Source organism: Actinia tenebrosa, unplaced genomic scaffold (assembly GCF_029948245.1).
Source record: "Actinia tenebrosa isolate PJP-AT-01 unplaced genomic scaffold, QUT_ActTen_1.0 PGA_scaffold2__45_contigs__length_23673736, whole genome shotgun sequence".
Lineage (NCBI taxonomy): Eukaryota > Metazoa > Cnidaria > Anthozoa > Actiniaria > Actiniidae > Actinia > Actinia tenebrosa.
Genome location: NW_028292579.1, coordinates 12,006,288 through 12,018,561, shown reverse-complemented (window position 1 = coordinate 12,018,561; position 12,274 = coordinate 12,006,288). Strand labels below are relative to the sequence as shown.

The 12,274-nt window shown below is 38.5% G+C and overlaps 1 protein-coding gene across 1 annotated transcript; it reads right to left on the bottom strand.

Moving 5' to 3' along the window:
- Positions 1 to 533: 533 nt before the first annotated feature.
- LOC116306547 (uncharacterized) lies at positions 534 to 11,817 on the bottom strand. The gene is made up of 16 exons (XM_031716627.2): positions 11,696 to 11,817; positions 10,197 to 10,562; positions 9,366 to 9,512; positions 7,652 to 8,785; positions 7,050 to 7,280; positions 6,541 to 6,679; positions 5,863 to 5,982; positions 5,355 to 5,414; positions 4,942 to 5,068; positions 4,347 to 4,395; positions 3,918 to 4,001; positions 3,807 to 3,834; positions 3,299 to 3,489; positions 2,661 to 2,768; positions 1,820 to 1,944; positions 534 to 1,404 (listed from the first exon to the last, which is right to left on the bottom strand). The coding sequence occupies exons 1-16, from the start codon at positions 11,711 to 11,713 to the stop codon at positions 1,245 to 1,247; spliced, it is 3,087 nt and encodes a 1,028-aa protein (XP_031572487.2). The 5' UTR covers positions 11,714 to 11,817; the 3' UTR covers positions 534 to 1,244.
- Positions 11,818 to 12,274: the final 457 nt, after the last annotated feature.

The window sequence follows — 12,274 nt, the reverse complement described above, 5'->3', positions numbered from 1 at the left end:
AGATAGACTGGGGTTTGAGTTTCATTTAAAACAAACTACGCTGCCACTCAATCGTCTCGATTTTTTCGTGCGTCATGTCATACGAAGGTGTATAGATGCTTTGCACAGTCACGTGATGGCAGCCATGACAGGAACCAGGAAGGAATAATCGAATCTGGTCTAAACTGGTTTACGGGGGGAAAAAGACTATTGCTGTTCCTCCTGTTATGACTGCCATCATGTGATGGTGCAAAACTTCCAAGCACTGAAAAGAATCAATAATAGACCTATCCCGAATTCGCTTGACTGACCACGAAACAATGGTTTTAAGGCGAGACTGAACTTGATTATTTTGTTCATCAAGTTCAACCTCGACTTGAAACCATTGTTTCGTGGCCAGTCAAGCAAATTCGGGATAGGTCTATTGGCCCAGATAAAAATTGTACAATTTTTTTACACTGGATCCTCTTATCCAATGGATAACTATATTCAGCCTTCATGTAACCGGTTCCAGGGCAATAGACCAGATCAAAGATTAAATACTCACAAGAAAATACCGTGCTCTATATATCATTTAATGCTTATAAGTTCATTATATCAGCTAAAAAGTATTCTTTCTACTTCATATTCGTTTATACACATTAGAGCATTGCATCAGTGACTTCTGTCTTTAAAATAAAACACTAGTTTTACGCGCCGAGCGAGAATCAGTAATAAAAATAAACAAAAAAATATTTGATAACTTGCACCCTTTGTTCAAAGTCAGAATACTTCCAGAATATCTTGGCTCGTGGGCCCACAAGTCTTGCATTCTATTAAATAATCTACACGAGCCGTTTCTTAGAGTTATATGAGATACGTTGGCTGCGCATCGCTTCTAACTGCGCGCATGAGTGCTCATATTCTTACTTCAAATCAATTCAAACATATAATAAAATTTTGTTTCTGACGAGGTTAAAAATACAAAATGCGTTACCATAGTTGACGCACATTGTCACTGAGAATGGTTCAAACGCTCATTATCTCACTCGGGCATTATTTCTAGTTTCTACAATGCGTGCAATATTTACAATAAAGTGCCCTGATATATCTAATGCTGAATATTCAATAAGAATTATATGGTGTGTGTGTACATAATGAGAATTAACCACATCTTCGCCTGGCTTGTCTTCGCTATGTGATCTTATATCTAGTATAATTATTATGCTATTATGATATATTCTTACTATATTATTATTTCATATCTGTAGTGGTTGCGCGCACCTTTATTTTCCGTGTTGTTCCTTGGTATCAGATACGTGCCCCAGTTCAGGATATAGGGGACCTTTATTGGACTTAGTCCAGGCTTTCATGTCACACATAGCATCATTCAGACAGTTGACCCAAGTAATGCGGTCTTCTTTGGTGTCGCAAGCCAGAAGGAATCTGGAAAACCAATTATTCTTGATTAGTTTTACTATGATCGTTAGGGGAAGGCAAATGACGAGGATAAGTATTTGCTGCATTTGCTGAAGTTGATTTTCTTAATCAAAGCAAACTATTCGACAGGAGTTGAATCGATCAAAGCTCGCGAGATCACTTTCGTATTCCGCGAAAATGCTTCGGCAAAGGCTTTTTCTTAGTTTGATTAACAAGGTGCATTGTGGTCTAGATTGAGTACAAAAAAACACCATATGAATCATGATAGATGAAAAATGTTTGTACTCAAACTAGACCAAAATCCATCATGTTCGGAAAGGTCTTCAGCACGGTAACGGTACAGTAGCGTGTATCGATTCTAATAACGATTCCAAATGGCCTCAATATCTATTATATGCGCGTAGTTTCTGTCTAGACTTACTTGACTTGATCGTTGTTCTTCTTCAAACAGACTTCAATAGTGTTTGGTCTTGCACACAAGTCTCTGGGTACTGTAGTTATGTGATCACTAGTGCACTGTCCAATATCCAGGGTGTCAACAGGAGCCTGTACATGGGAAAACACATGACAGTCAATTACTACACGCTCAACACAAGATCCAATTTTCTAAGCTTTGGCTACGTGCAAAAGTAATTGCCTTCAGAGCCAGCTTGACTTGATGTTTTTCATCAATTTCAGTGTTGCATTTTGTCAAGTCCAAGTGTGAACTGCAATCATTGTTTTGTGGTCAGTCAATCGCATTTCGGAAAACTCTACGGAGTTAATCTTTCATATCCTCCCTGCTACTCAGAATTTCCATACTTCAGTGTTTGTTCTAAGCAAACGATTTGCTTTGTGCAAAGGATAGATTTTCTATGTCGTGTAAGCAAGGAAATTTGTTGCGCTAGAGATGGTAATGCTAGCAACAATTGCCCTTCATCTCGCAACATAACAATGTTTCAGTGCAGGTTGAACGATCTTAGCCCGTATCACCACACCTTAAAGGCGCGATTACACGGAGCAATATTCCCTGCAACTTGTCACGCCACGGATTTTCGACACAAGTTGCATGGAGCATTGCAGCGTGTAACCTACAGCGCAATTTGAAAAATGTTGCTAAACAAGTTGCAGCAATCGTTGCGAAAAGTAGAATTTGTTTCTACTTTTGACAACGATTGCGTCTCCATTGCACCGTGTAAACACTCTTGCAACCTGTGTAATCGCGCCTCAAAGGTAAACGAACCAGTAAAGAAGATATCAGAGAAATACCAAAAGTGGTCTACCTGTGTAGTTTCGTCTCCTGGATACCTCCAGTACGAGAGTAATCCACCTTCCAACACACACCATCTTCTTTGCCACGCACTGAACCCACCCACATCTTCCAGAACAGTCTACGAGATAACAAAATATATCACAAGAATGTAGAATATTAAATGATGGTCTTGATGGACATATATAAAGGACCCAATGGAGACAAAGGAAAATGTGGTACTTTATTTTCCGTTGGTAGAGCGCAATATTGGTTTATTTGCGCTTCAGCACTAGTCAATTAAAACCCCCACTCCCACCCCCCTCCCCCGAATCACAGGATAGGGTGGGGAATTAACACGTCAAGACCGGGATTATAACGCACATTTAATAGAATGAATGTGCTGGTATAAGGAGAATTTAGCGCGCATTTTAAAAGTGTAAACAGTTTTTAAAGCAACGAATTCAATAATCTTAACTGCAAATCTTTCCCCGGGGACCGGGAAAAGCGTGAAATTCAACACCACATGAATGTTAATATAAATTCCCCGCTCTGTCCCGGAGGTCTGGGGGTGCATAACTCTATAACTCACTGGTAGTGACGAGCGGGGCGCGAAACGGGCAAAAAAGCAGGGCAAAGTTTTAGTGCTGGAGCTTGTAACCAGGAACTTACCAAGAATCCCTTGACGTGGCTAGTGTACTGTGGCGTACAATGTACTTTCATCTGTATATAATCCTTTAGTGGACAGCCCTCTGCTACACCGTCCAGCATCCACCTCTTGGAGCCAATCTGGGACAGAGTCACGCGGGTAGAGCCTATCAGCTTGAAGTTAGAATTTCTGAATACTGGCATTGGTGTTGCGCCTGTTGAGATGAGATACAAGCGTATTAGATGGTTATTAGTTTACCACAGCTCTGTTGTTATAGAAAACACGCGCATAGAATCATAATCCAGTCGTTATTGCACAACCATTCGCGAAATATATAACACTACAAGTTATTTATTTTCACGTAGTAAGAGCTTTTTTGCGGGCGCACTCGATTTAACCATGTAAAAGCTCTCGTGTGTTTGTGCTTTAAAAAGCACGAATTTACAAACACAATTAACAGACACTGACAGACGATTCTAACTTCCAAGGTACCTTACAAAAACCATCATATTACTGCAGTATCGTTCTCACCTGGTGATGCTCTGTCAATACCGTGACGCTACAAATGAGAAACGATAGTACTTGTTTAGAAACAAATAACCAAAAAAGGCGTATTGTATTAGAAACAGGATCATGACGTACCTTGGTTTTAGCTGCTTTTGGTGACGGGAAGAACTTGCCTTTTTGAACAGCTGAGGATGCAGACGGGACATATTTCTGCACGTGCTGTAAGCAAAATGAAAAACGGTTTATGACAGGGACATGCTTTATTATGAAAGAAAAGAAAAGAAATAAATAAAGGGAGTGTGAAAGGAAGGGAGAAAGAGAGGAAAGGAAGGGAGAAAGAGAGAAAAGGAAGGGAGAAAGAGAAGAAAGGAAGGGAGAAAGAGAGAAAAGGAAGGGAGAAAGAGAGAAAAGGAAGGGAGAAAGAGAGAAAAGGAAAGGACAAGAAAGGTAAGAATATTGGAAAAAAAGAAAAAAAACTGAAAAAGAAGTAGGAAATAAGATGGAAAGAAAGGGAGTATTGGATTAAAAGGAAGAGCTCTTAACCCACTAATACAGTACACATACCATTCCAAAAACCCTGACGACGACAGCAAAATCTGGGTTGACATTTTCCCTGGACAAAAGAAGAAAAAGAGATTGCAATCATAAGCATATTGGAGGATAAGCATGACGCATTGACGCAGTTTTCTCTTATTTTATCTCTCTTTGCAGTTGCACTGCATGCCACCTCAGTTTTGAAGGGATTTCTTCGTTTAGCAAAAAACCTTGGATGGAAACTGACTGCATGCTATTTGTTAATGTGATAATAGCTAACTTAATTCACTTCTAATTCAACTTTTGTCGCCAAAGTAAGAACATGCATTATGCCCAAAAGAAATTATCTCATAAAAGGGGGGGAGGAGCATGTGTCATGAGGCGGTAACTGGACAGATTCCAAATAGACAACTGCCCCTTTACGAGCTTATTATATTCATTTATTTGTGGGCTGTTTTATATAAACTTGGTTTTTTCACTTCTTGCGGTGAGCGCAACCTCAACTAGCACCAGAATCCTTATCTCACTGATAACAAGCTCAACACTTCAGGATTTTTCTTTTCCTTGTGCTTGTGTGGCTATTGAAAACCTGGCTTAATTAAAGAGTGCAAAAGTATTGACTTACAGAACAAACTTGTCAGGAAACATCAGGTAGTTTCCCTCGTTACAGTCGTTGATGGATAGACTTTTCGTGGAGGTGATTTCCAGTGGACCGTTCTGTACGTGGCACACGAAATGAAACACTCCAAGATCTGTGTGTCAAAAAAACACAAATTTAGACGGATGAACTTTGAAACATCAAGACTACGAGTTTATCCATAGTTAACCTAGTAATAGACTTCTTTATCTTGTACGTATTTTCCCCCATTTCAGACCACATGTTATTCCCTAGAGTATCATTTCTTTGTTTAATGGTTGTGCATGAGAAGACACATGAATATAGATACAACTCGAACAAAGAATCTTATGCTCAAGAGAATGACACGTGGTCTGAAATGGGAAAACATGAGAGAATCTTTCTATGACCACATTACGAACCATGTCTAATTCCAACTCTGAGAACGTCCATAAACTCTTGCTTCAGGGAAAGGCGAATGCCTAAAGTAAAAACATTGACAGGAAAAAAAGATGGAATAAGATACACTTGTTTTGTATTTTACTTTCATTGCAATAGAAGGCAAATATACTGAGGCACACTTGTTGGATTTGTTTTTCTATACCATTATGTGGCTTTTTTAAGGCGGCAGCTATGTTGGTTGGAACAATAGATTCTACCACGCGTTGCCTCGCATTCAAGTATTTGAGAATAAATTTATGCGGGTTAAACAAATGTTCTTATTCTCATGAGAATAAACATTGCCGCCGCGTGATAAAGGTCTATGCGGGAGAGTTGCCTAATTTTGTGTTTGATTTCTGCGCGTTCATAATCATGACTTACATACAAAAATCTATTGGTATAATTATCCTCTTCAGTTTAACAAAATTAAGCATTAACGCAGTATTTCAAGTTATGTAATCTTGTATTAAATTTGAAACAGATATTCACCTGCGATGGAGATTGTTGAAGTACACGCATTAGAGGCATCTTTATTACAATCCTTCTTGCTTTCGTTCTTTTTGTTCTTGATGCGGTGGTGTTCGTTTAAACAAGCTTGTTTGCGCTCAGCTAAAAATATTAATAATAGTGTGAGTGTTTTCCAATAAGAGTGACGTTTATAATATCCAGATAATCTTGCGGATTAAAGGAAAAAAGAGCACGAAGAAAAGAAGAAAAAGAGGAGGCAATTTTTCCTGAAAAAATGAGATGCAACGAAAAAAGTACGCACAGATCACAATCTGCTACACGCAGTACCGTTAAAACCATTCATGGTCACTACTACACCCTGAAAGGCTCACGGCACAAGTACGCACTTCTCACAATCTCCTTCTTGCAGTGTCGTTGCTAACGCCAGCTACAGTCACTACTACACAATTGAAAGCGCACGGCACAAATACGTGACACGGTAAGGGATACACCAGACCAATCACATTGCGCGTTCATTTTACTCTCCTTCCAATCAAAACCCGGAGCACGGCATAAACAGTCACGCCAAGGTCACGCCACTGTTAGACCAATTACATTGCGCAAGAAAATAATCAGCCAATTAAAATTCTAGAAAACATTACATGTACGATCAAGGCACGCTTACGGCACTCAGAAATCTGATCTATTGCAAATACTCACATGCCAGTAAAAGTACTCGTTCAGCCTCCACTTCTTCCTGGGAGCCTTTAAAGATGTCGTTACTGGAGTCACACACGTTAAGTGCTTGACTGGTCTGTAGGATGATGTTCTGTTGGGATGCAGCCTCATCAAGAAGCTCCTATGATAGTAACACAATGTTTGGGTTTGATTAAAACTATATTTATCATCCTTACACCCTCCAGACAGCCCAGGGAATTTAACATTATTAGTGTTAACCCTGGTCCCTTGGGAAAGAATTGCTGTTAAAATTATTGAAGATGTTGCTTTTAAAATCGCTAAACTGTTTAAGTATGTGTTAATTTTCCAGTACATTCGAAAATCTCTGGTCAAGCCTCATTAATTTCCCCCCCTGTACCCGAGGTGGGGGTTTCAATTGAATGGTCCCACTGCGTTGCCCTCCCCCATGTTTTTGTCCATGGCCTAAAATCTCTGACGTATGAAAGCAAATGTCATTTATGTATGTGTATGATAAGTACATTTTTCTTTACCTTGATTACATCTTGCACTGGTTTTGGTCTCTCAGGAACAGGTGGTTTAGCTTTCTTGTACATCTTGGTAGCATACGGATCACCAGATTCTGAATTATATCCTGACTTATACACCCCCATGTTGGCCTGTTCCACCTCTAGCTTTGTCTTTGGTTCGTAGATGTAGGGAGATACAATACCACTGTCATCTGATGACTGACTGCATGAGGTTTCTCTCTTCTCTTTTACAAGCTGAAGACAAACAAGAGAATTGTGTTAGATTAGAAGCTATACTATAAGTAGATAATAATATAATATAATAAGATAATATCGCTCGTAGAAATTCCCCATGTCACATGCATGGGCTCTTTCTTGGTGTTGCAAGGCACCTGCGGCATGAAGACAATAAAACAATAGCCAAGGATAATGAATCTTAGAGCTGAACAATACCCTGCAAAATAAATCCCCAAATACATTAAAGCTTGCTTCAACTGAGAACAACCACACATTTGATTAACTTTTCTGTTGGTTAATCAGATTTCAAGATATTGCACTTCAGGTACAAGCGACATTTTTAGAATTCATGGAAACACAAAAATGTTCTCTAAATCAACTTCACTCACTTCTCTCTGCTGTTCATCAAAGCTTTTCTGGAACTTGGTCTCCCTGTCTTCTTGTATTTTGTCAAACGTACTGAAGTCAAACGTGAAGGTCATCTCATGAATATTAACATCATTGAGATTAACTGTCTCATTCAATTCATCCAAGCCTGAATTAATGCTAGTCTGAGAGGCGAACCGTGAGATCCCCTGTGGTGGTGGAGGCCTAGTAGGGGCTGCTCTCGAGGGTTTGAATTCAGAAACACCTTCTTTTGGCTTGACAGTGGATTTTGAAATTGGTTTCTTTGGCTCATCATATACCACCGCTTCAAGTATAGCATCACAGATTTCTTCAGGCTTAGCAATTGTTTCTGGGATTGCTTTGCTTGTTGATGAAGCATCTTTTTGTTTGACTGCTGCAGTTGTTTCTGAAGATTCAGACCTAACTACAGTGACTTTTGCTCGTGATTTTTGGTCACTCCTGGGAGTGCAAACACTATTGACCTCAACTGGTATAGCTTCATTTTTCCCTTCAAGGATTTCAACTGCCTGGGCAGTTACAGACATAATTCCTCCCCTTTCTCTGCTTTCCATTCTTGCTTTCTTTCTTTCTTCTCTCCTCTTGGTTCTTTCATCTTCAAGGTTCTTATTTCTTTCTCCAGTGCTACTGTTTTCTGAGCCACCAGTAGTACTTTCAGCACTTCTTCTCTTCCTTGGCTTGGGTGTTGGTTCATCTTTAGCATTGGTTCTTTCAGTTGAATGTGTATCACCCTCCCCTAACCTCTCTCTCTTTGCAGGTTTTTTTTCATCTGCACACTTCACTGATACAATAGTTTGATCATAATTATCATTACCAACAACCTTGCTTTCACTTCTTGGTTTTGGAACAGGAGTATCGCCAGCTTCAGAATCAGATTTTTGTCCACCTGAAGAAGAAGTTGGTGGGGCAGGTGCTTTTCTCTTGGAAGAGCTCTTCTCTCTAGTCAGTGTTTTCTCCACATCAATAGTTCTTGGTGGTTTAGGTGGGGCAGCAGCATCAGTTTTAACAGCCTTAACTTCAACTGAAACTGGATTTTTTTCAAAGACATTTCTTGCTGCAGAAATCTTTCCTGGGGTTGATACAGATGGCTTAGGAAAAATGGGTTGGGAATCTTTATCCTGGATAGTACAAAGGATAGATGAAAGAAAAAAAGAAAGAAAAGAATAGATTAGTAAAGTTGTGACTAATCATTATCATCAAACTTATGAATAATTAATGAGGAAAACACAACAGAAATCACGACCGTGAAGAGTGTTGTAAATCTGATACAAAACTGTGTTCATTTGCATAAACTTTAAGTTGGATTTTCTTGGCCAAATTCACTCTAATTTTGAAAATTTTAGTGAAACACAAAGGAACTAACTAAGTCATTTGATAAGTCATATACAGTATTCATGTCCGTGTTGTATCAGATATACAATCACTTGGCTACGCCTCATGGTTGTATAGTATATCTGATACAACATGGCCACTCATACTGTATATATTACTTAAACCCTTTTTACCAACATAAATAGATCCTTGTAACAGACATTGTAATATTTTTATATGCATTATATAAGGGACCTGACAAACAGTCACAACATTTAGCCAACACTTGTTGGGTTCATTTGTCATGGTCACCCAAAAATGCTTGGTCAAAATGTTGGGCCTTAAGAATGATGTATCCTTCATAATATTGAATACATAGATATATACCTGAGCAAAGATGGCAGACCTGGCTGCTACAGTTGGACTAGAGTTTTCATTGGAATTCATATCTAGAGCCTTCTTCCAGTGCTTTTTTGGTGTTGTTTTGTTTTCTTGATCTTTCTGCTGCATCAGAATCAACATTTCTCTTCGAGCCTGTTGAATGTTAAAAAATTATTATTATTCCATCATTTTACAGTTTTTGTGAAAAATTGTCTCCCTATATTACGCAAACAACTGTATTACAATTTAATACCAACCAAAACAAATTCTAAAATATTGATAACAAATCCCTCATCACAATTTCCAGAGGAACTCAATTCACAACAAAGCAATGATTTTTGAACAATTTCCATGAGAGTCAAATTTTGTTGTTTGTCCCCTGAATGGAACTGCGTTGTGCATGCTGGATATCCTGTAAGGGATTTATAAAGAGCTAATCATAGCGTAAAGACACTTTCAATAGGAAAAACCCTATTCCCAGCTACTGAATTAACCCTTTCACTACTAGAGCGGCCAACCAGTAATGTGACATTTTGGCTTTTCCAGCACTCATCCCCTAGGACATTTCTATGTGTTGAAACCTGTGGGCTAATGTTTTTTGGATCATTAACCAATCAGATTCTATCAACTTCTTTGATGTGTGTTATGGGCCTCGATAACTACTGAGCTTATGTTTTTCATTTTGATATTGAGAAATAAAAAACACCCTAATTATGTTACAGGAAGAGCCTGTGTTGGACCCTTATAACCTCTAGTAGTGAAAGGGTTAAACATTACAGGGTAACTATATTCAAAATATAAATAGTATAACAAAAATATGTATAGAGTCTAGGTTACCTGTATAGAAGGGCTACTAGTGTCAATCTCTACACCACCCCGAACCTTAGTCACTGAGGAAGGTGTACTTGGTCCTTGCAGTACAGATTGTGCCTTGGGCATAGTTGCCCTCTTTGGAGTAATGGGTGCTTTTGGAGTAGTAGGCTCTTTGGGTGTCTTGGGGACACTACCATCACTATTGATCCTCCTCTTTTGGTTGTCATCAATCAGCTTGTCTTTATCATCAGTATTATCTTCTGATAGAGGACGGCGTGGCTTAACTGGTGATGGTGCTGCTGGGGCATTGCGTTTGTTACGGCAAGCAGCCAATTCTTCTTTTTTCTTGGCTAGTTGTTCCTTTCTGGTTTGAGTTCTTTCTAAGAGTTTCTGAAAAACATTGAATGTAAAAAAAATTCTCATTACTTAGACCAAAATATTCCTGGATATCAGACATGTAATATTATTCAAAAAAATTGAACATTAATTTTTCTCTTGTCCAAACTAATATGAATGGCTTCAAACACGGAAATAACCAGGGACCTTTGAAATTAAGTGTGTACCATAGACCCTATTTCATATCAGGAAAGTGGGGAAAGGTTTGAAAAAGGAAATAGTAGTAATCGTTTTACAAAAAAGTCAAGACCTCCAATCCAATTTAGTTTATTATCTCCAAAACATTAGGGAAAAAAAACCAAGATTTAAAGAAAGAAAAAATTCCACATGTTGGCTCAACTTCAACTTTTTAAGCTGAAAAAGTTTCGAAATTTCCCTGCAATTCTACCAGTATTAAGTTTTTAAGATTTACTCAATATTACGACTTTTTCAACTGTTTCAATACAGAATGACATTTCAACGATTTATATCAAGTTGAAGCCCTTCAAAAAAATCTAAACTATGCAACCGTTTCCTCACTCAAATTACACATCAAATACTATTAAAAAAGAAATAAAATATAAGAAACCACTACACAATAATTTTCAACCCCATTAATCGATTATACCTGATCAATTAACAATAATTTTTAACAGATAAGCTGAATAAGCTTATCTTCCTTCAGAAAACTTTTTAAAATGTGCTTGAAAACCTCACGCTACAACGGCTGAAATTCCAACCATTTTTGAAGTAGAAATATGGCTTTACAAATGTTTTAATTTCTGAGTTTTGCTACGTCGACTTTAAAAAAGGTAACGAAAGAAATTTAAGAGTTAAAATTCGACGCTGTACGTACTTCGTACTCGAGGGATTTAGAACGATAAGATTTGGTATAAAAACGTTCATGAACTACAACGGTTTTAGGCTGTTTTTGAAATATTTATTTCCTCTAAGAAACAGTCCTAAGTAAAAAATAGCTTTATATCTTAAAATTAGAGTCATCTTCAAAATAAAATTATGCTACAACGGATGAAAACAGAAGTTTTTAAATTATTTTCTCTTCCACATACGGCGACACCCGTGTTGTAAAATAGCTATAAAATACGTTAAAAAGTACCAAAAATAACGCTATTTTCGCTCAGAAGTACCTGTGTGAATGGATCCATCTTCTAGTATCGTTATAAACCATGTATTTGTCGTATTCGAGGGCAGTATTTCGTGTTTTTTCTCGTTGATAATTCAGTTGACCGAAGACTTTCGAACCGTTCTTCAAACTGAACACTTTTGAAATTCAGCGCGCTCTATCACGTGATACTATCCGATCCCATGACTACTCGCGTTATAACACAGGAAGACCGCGATTAATCTGGTTTATATGAGGGATCATGGATGAGGTCCAAAAAGGTGTTCTTGGATGGGGTCCTTAGTGGTTACACGCGCAAATTACGATACAGCCTGTACGGTGGCCCATAGACGTGTTTGCCTTTCCTCGGCACAGAATACGAACGACTCTTTTCGTGGTGGTACTTGCTCATCGTTACAGACTGCAGGTCACGGATTAAATGCCTGGCACTATAATTTTCGGGGGGGTGGGGTGGGTGGGTACTCTTGCCTGTTTGGGGTAGGGGTGTGCCGCTGAACCCTGACCCTGTTCCAGAGTAAAATCGCTGAAATTTATACCCTGTACCAGAGCAAGATCGCTGAAAAACATACTCTGTTCCGGTATT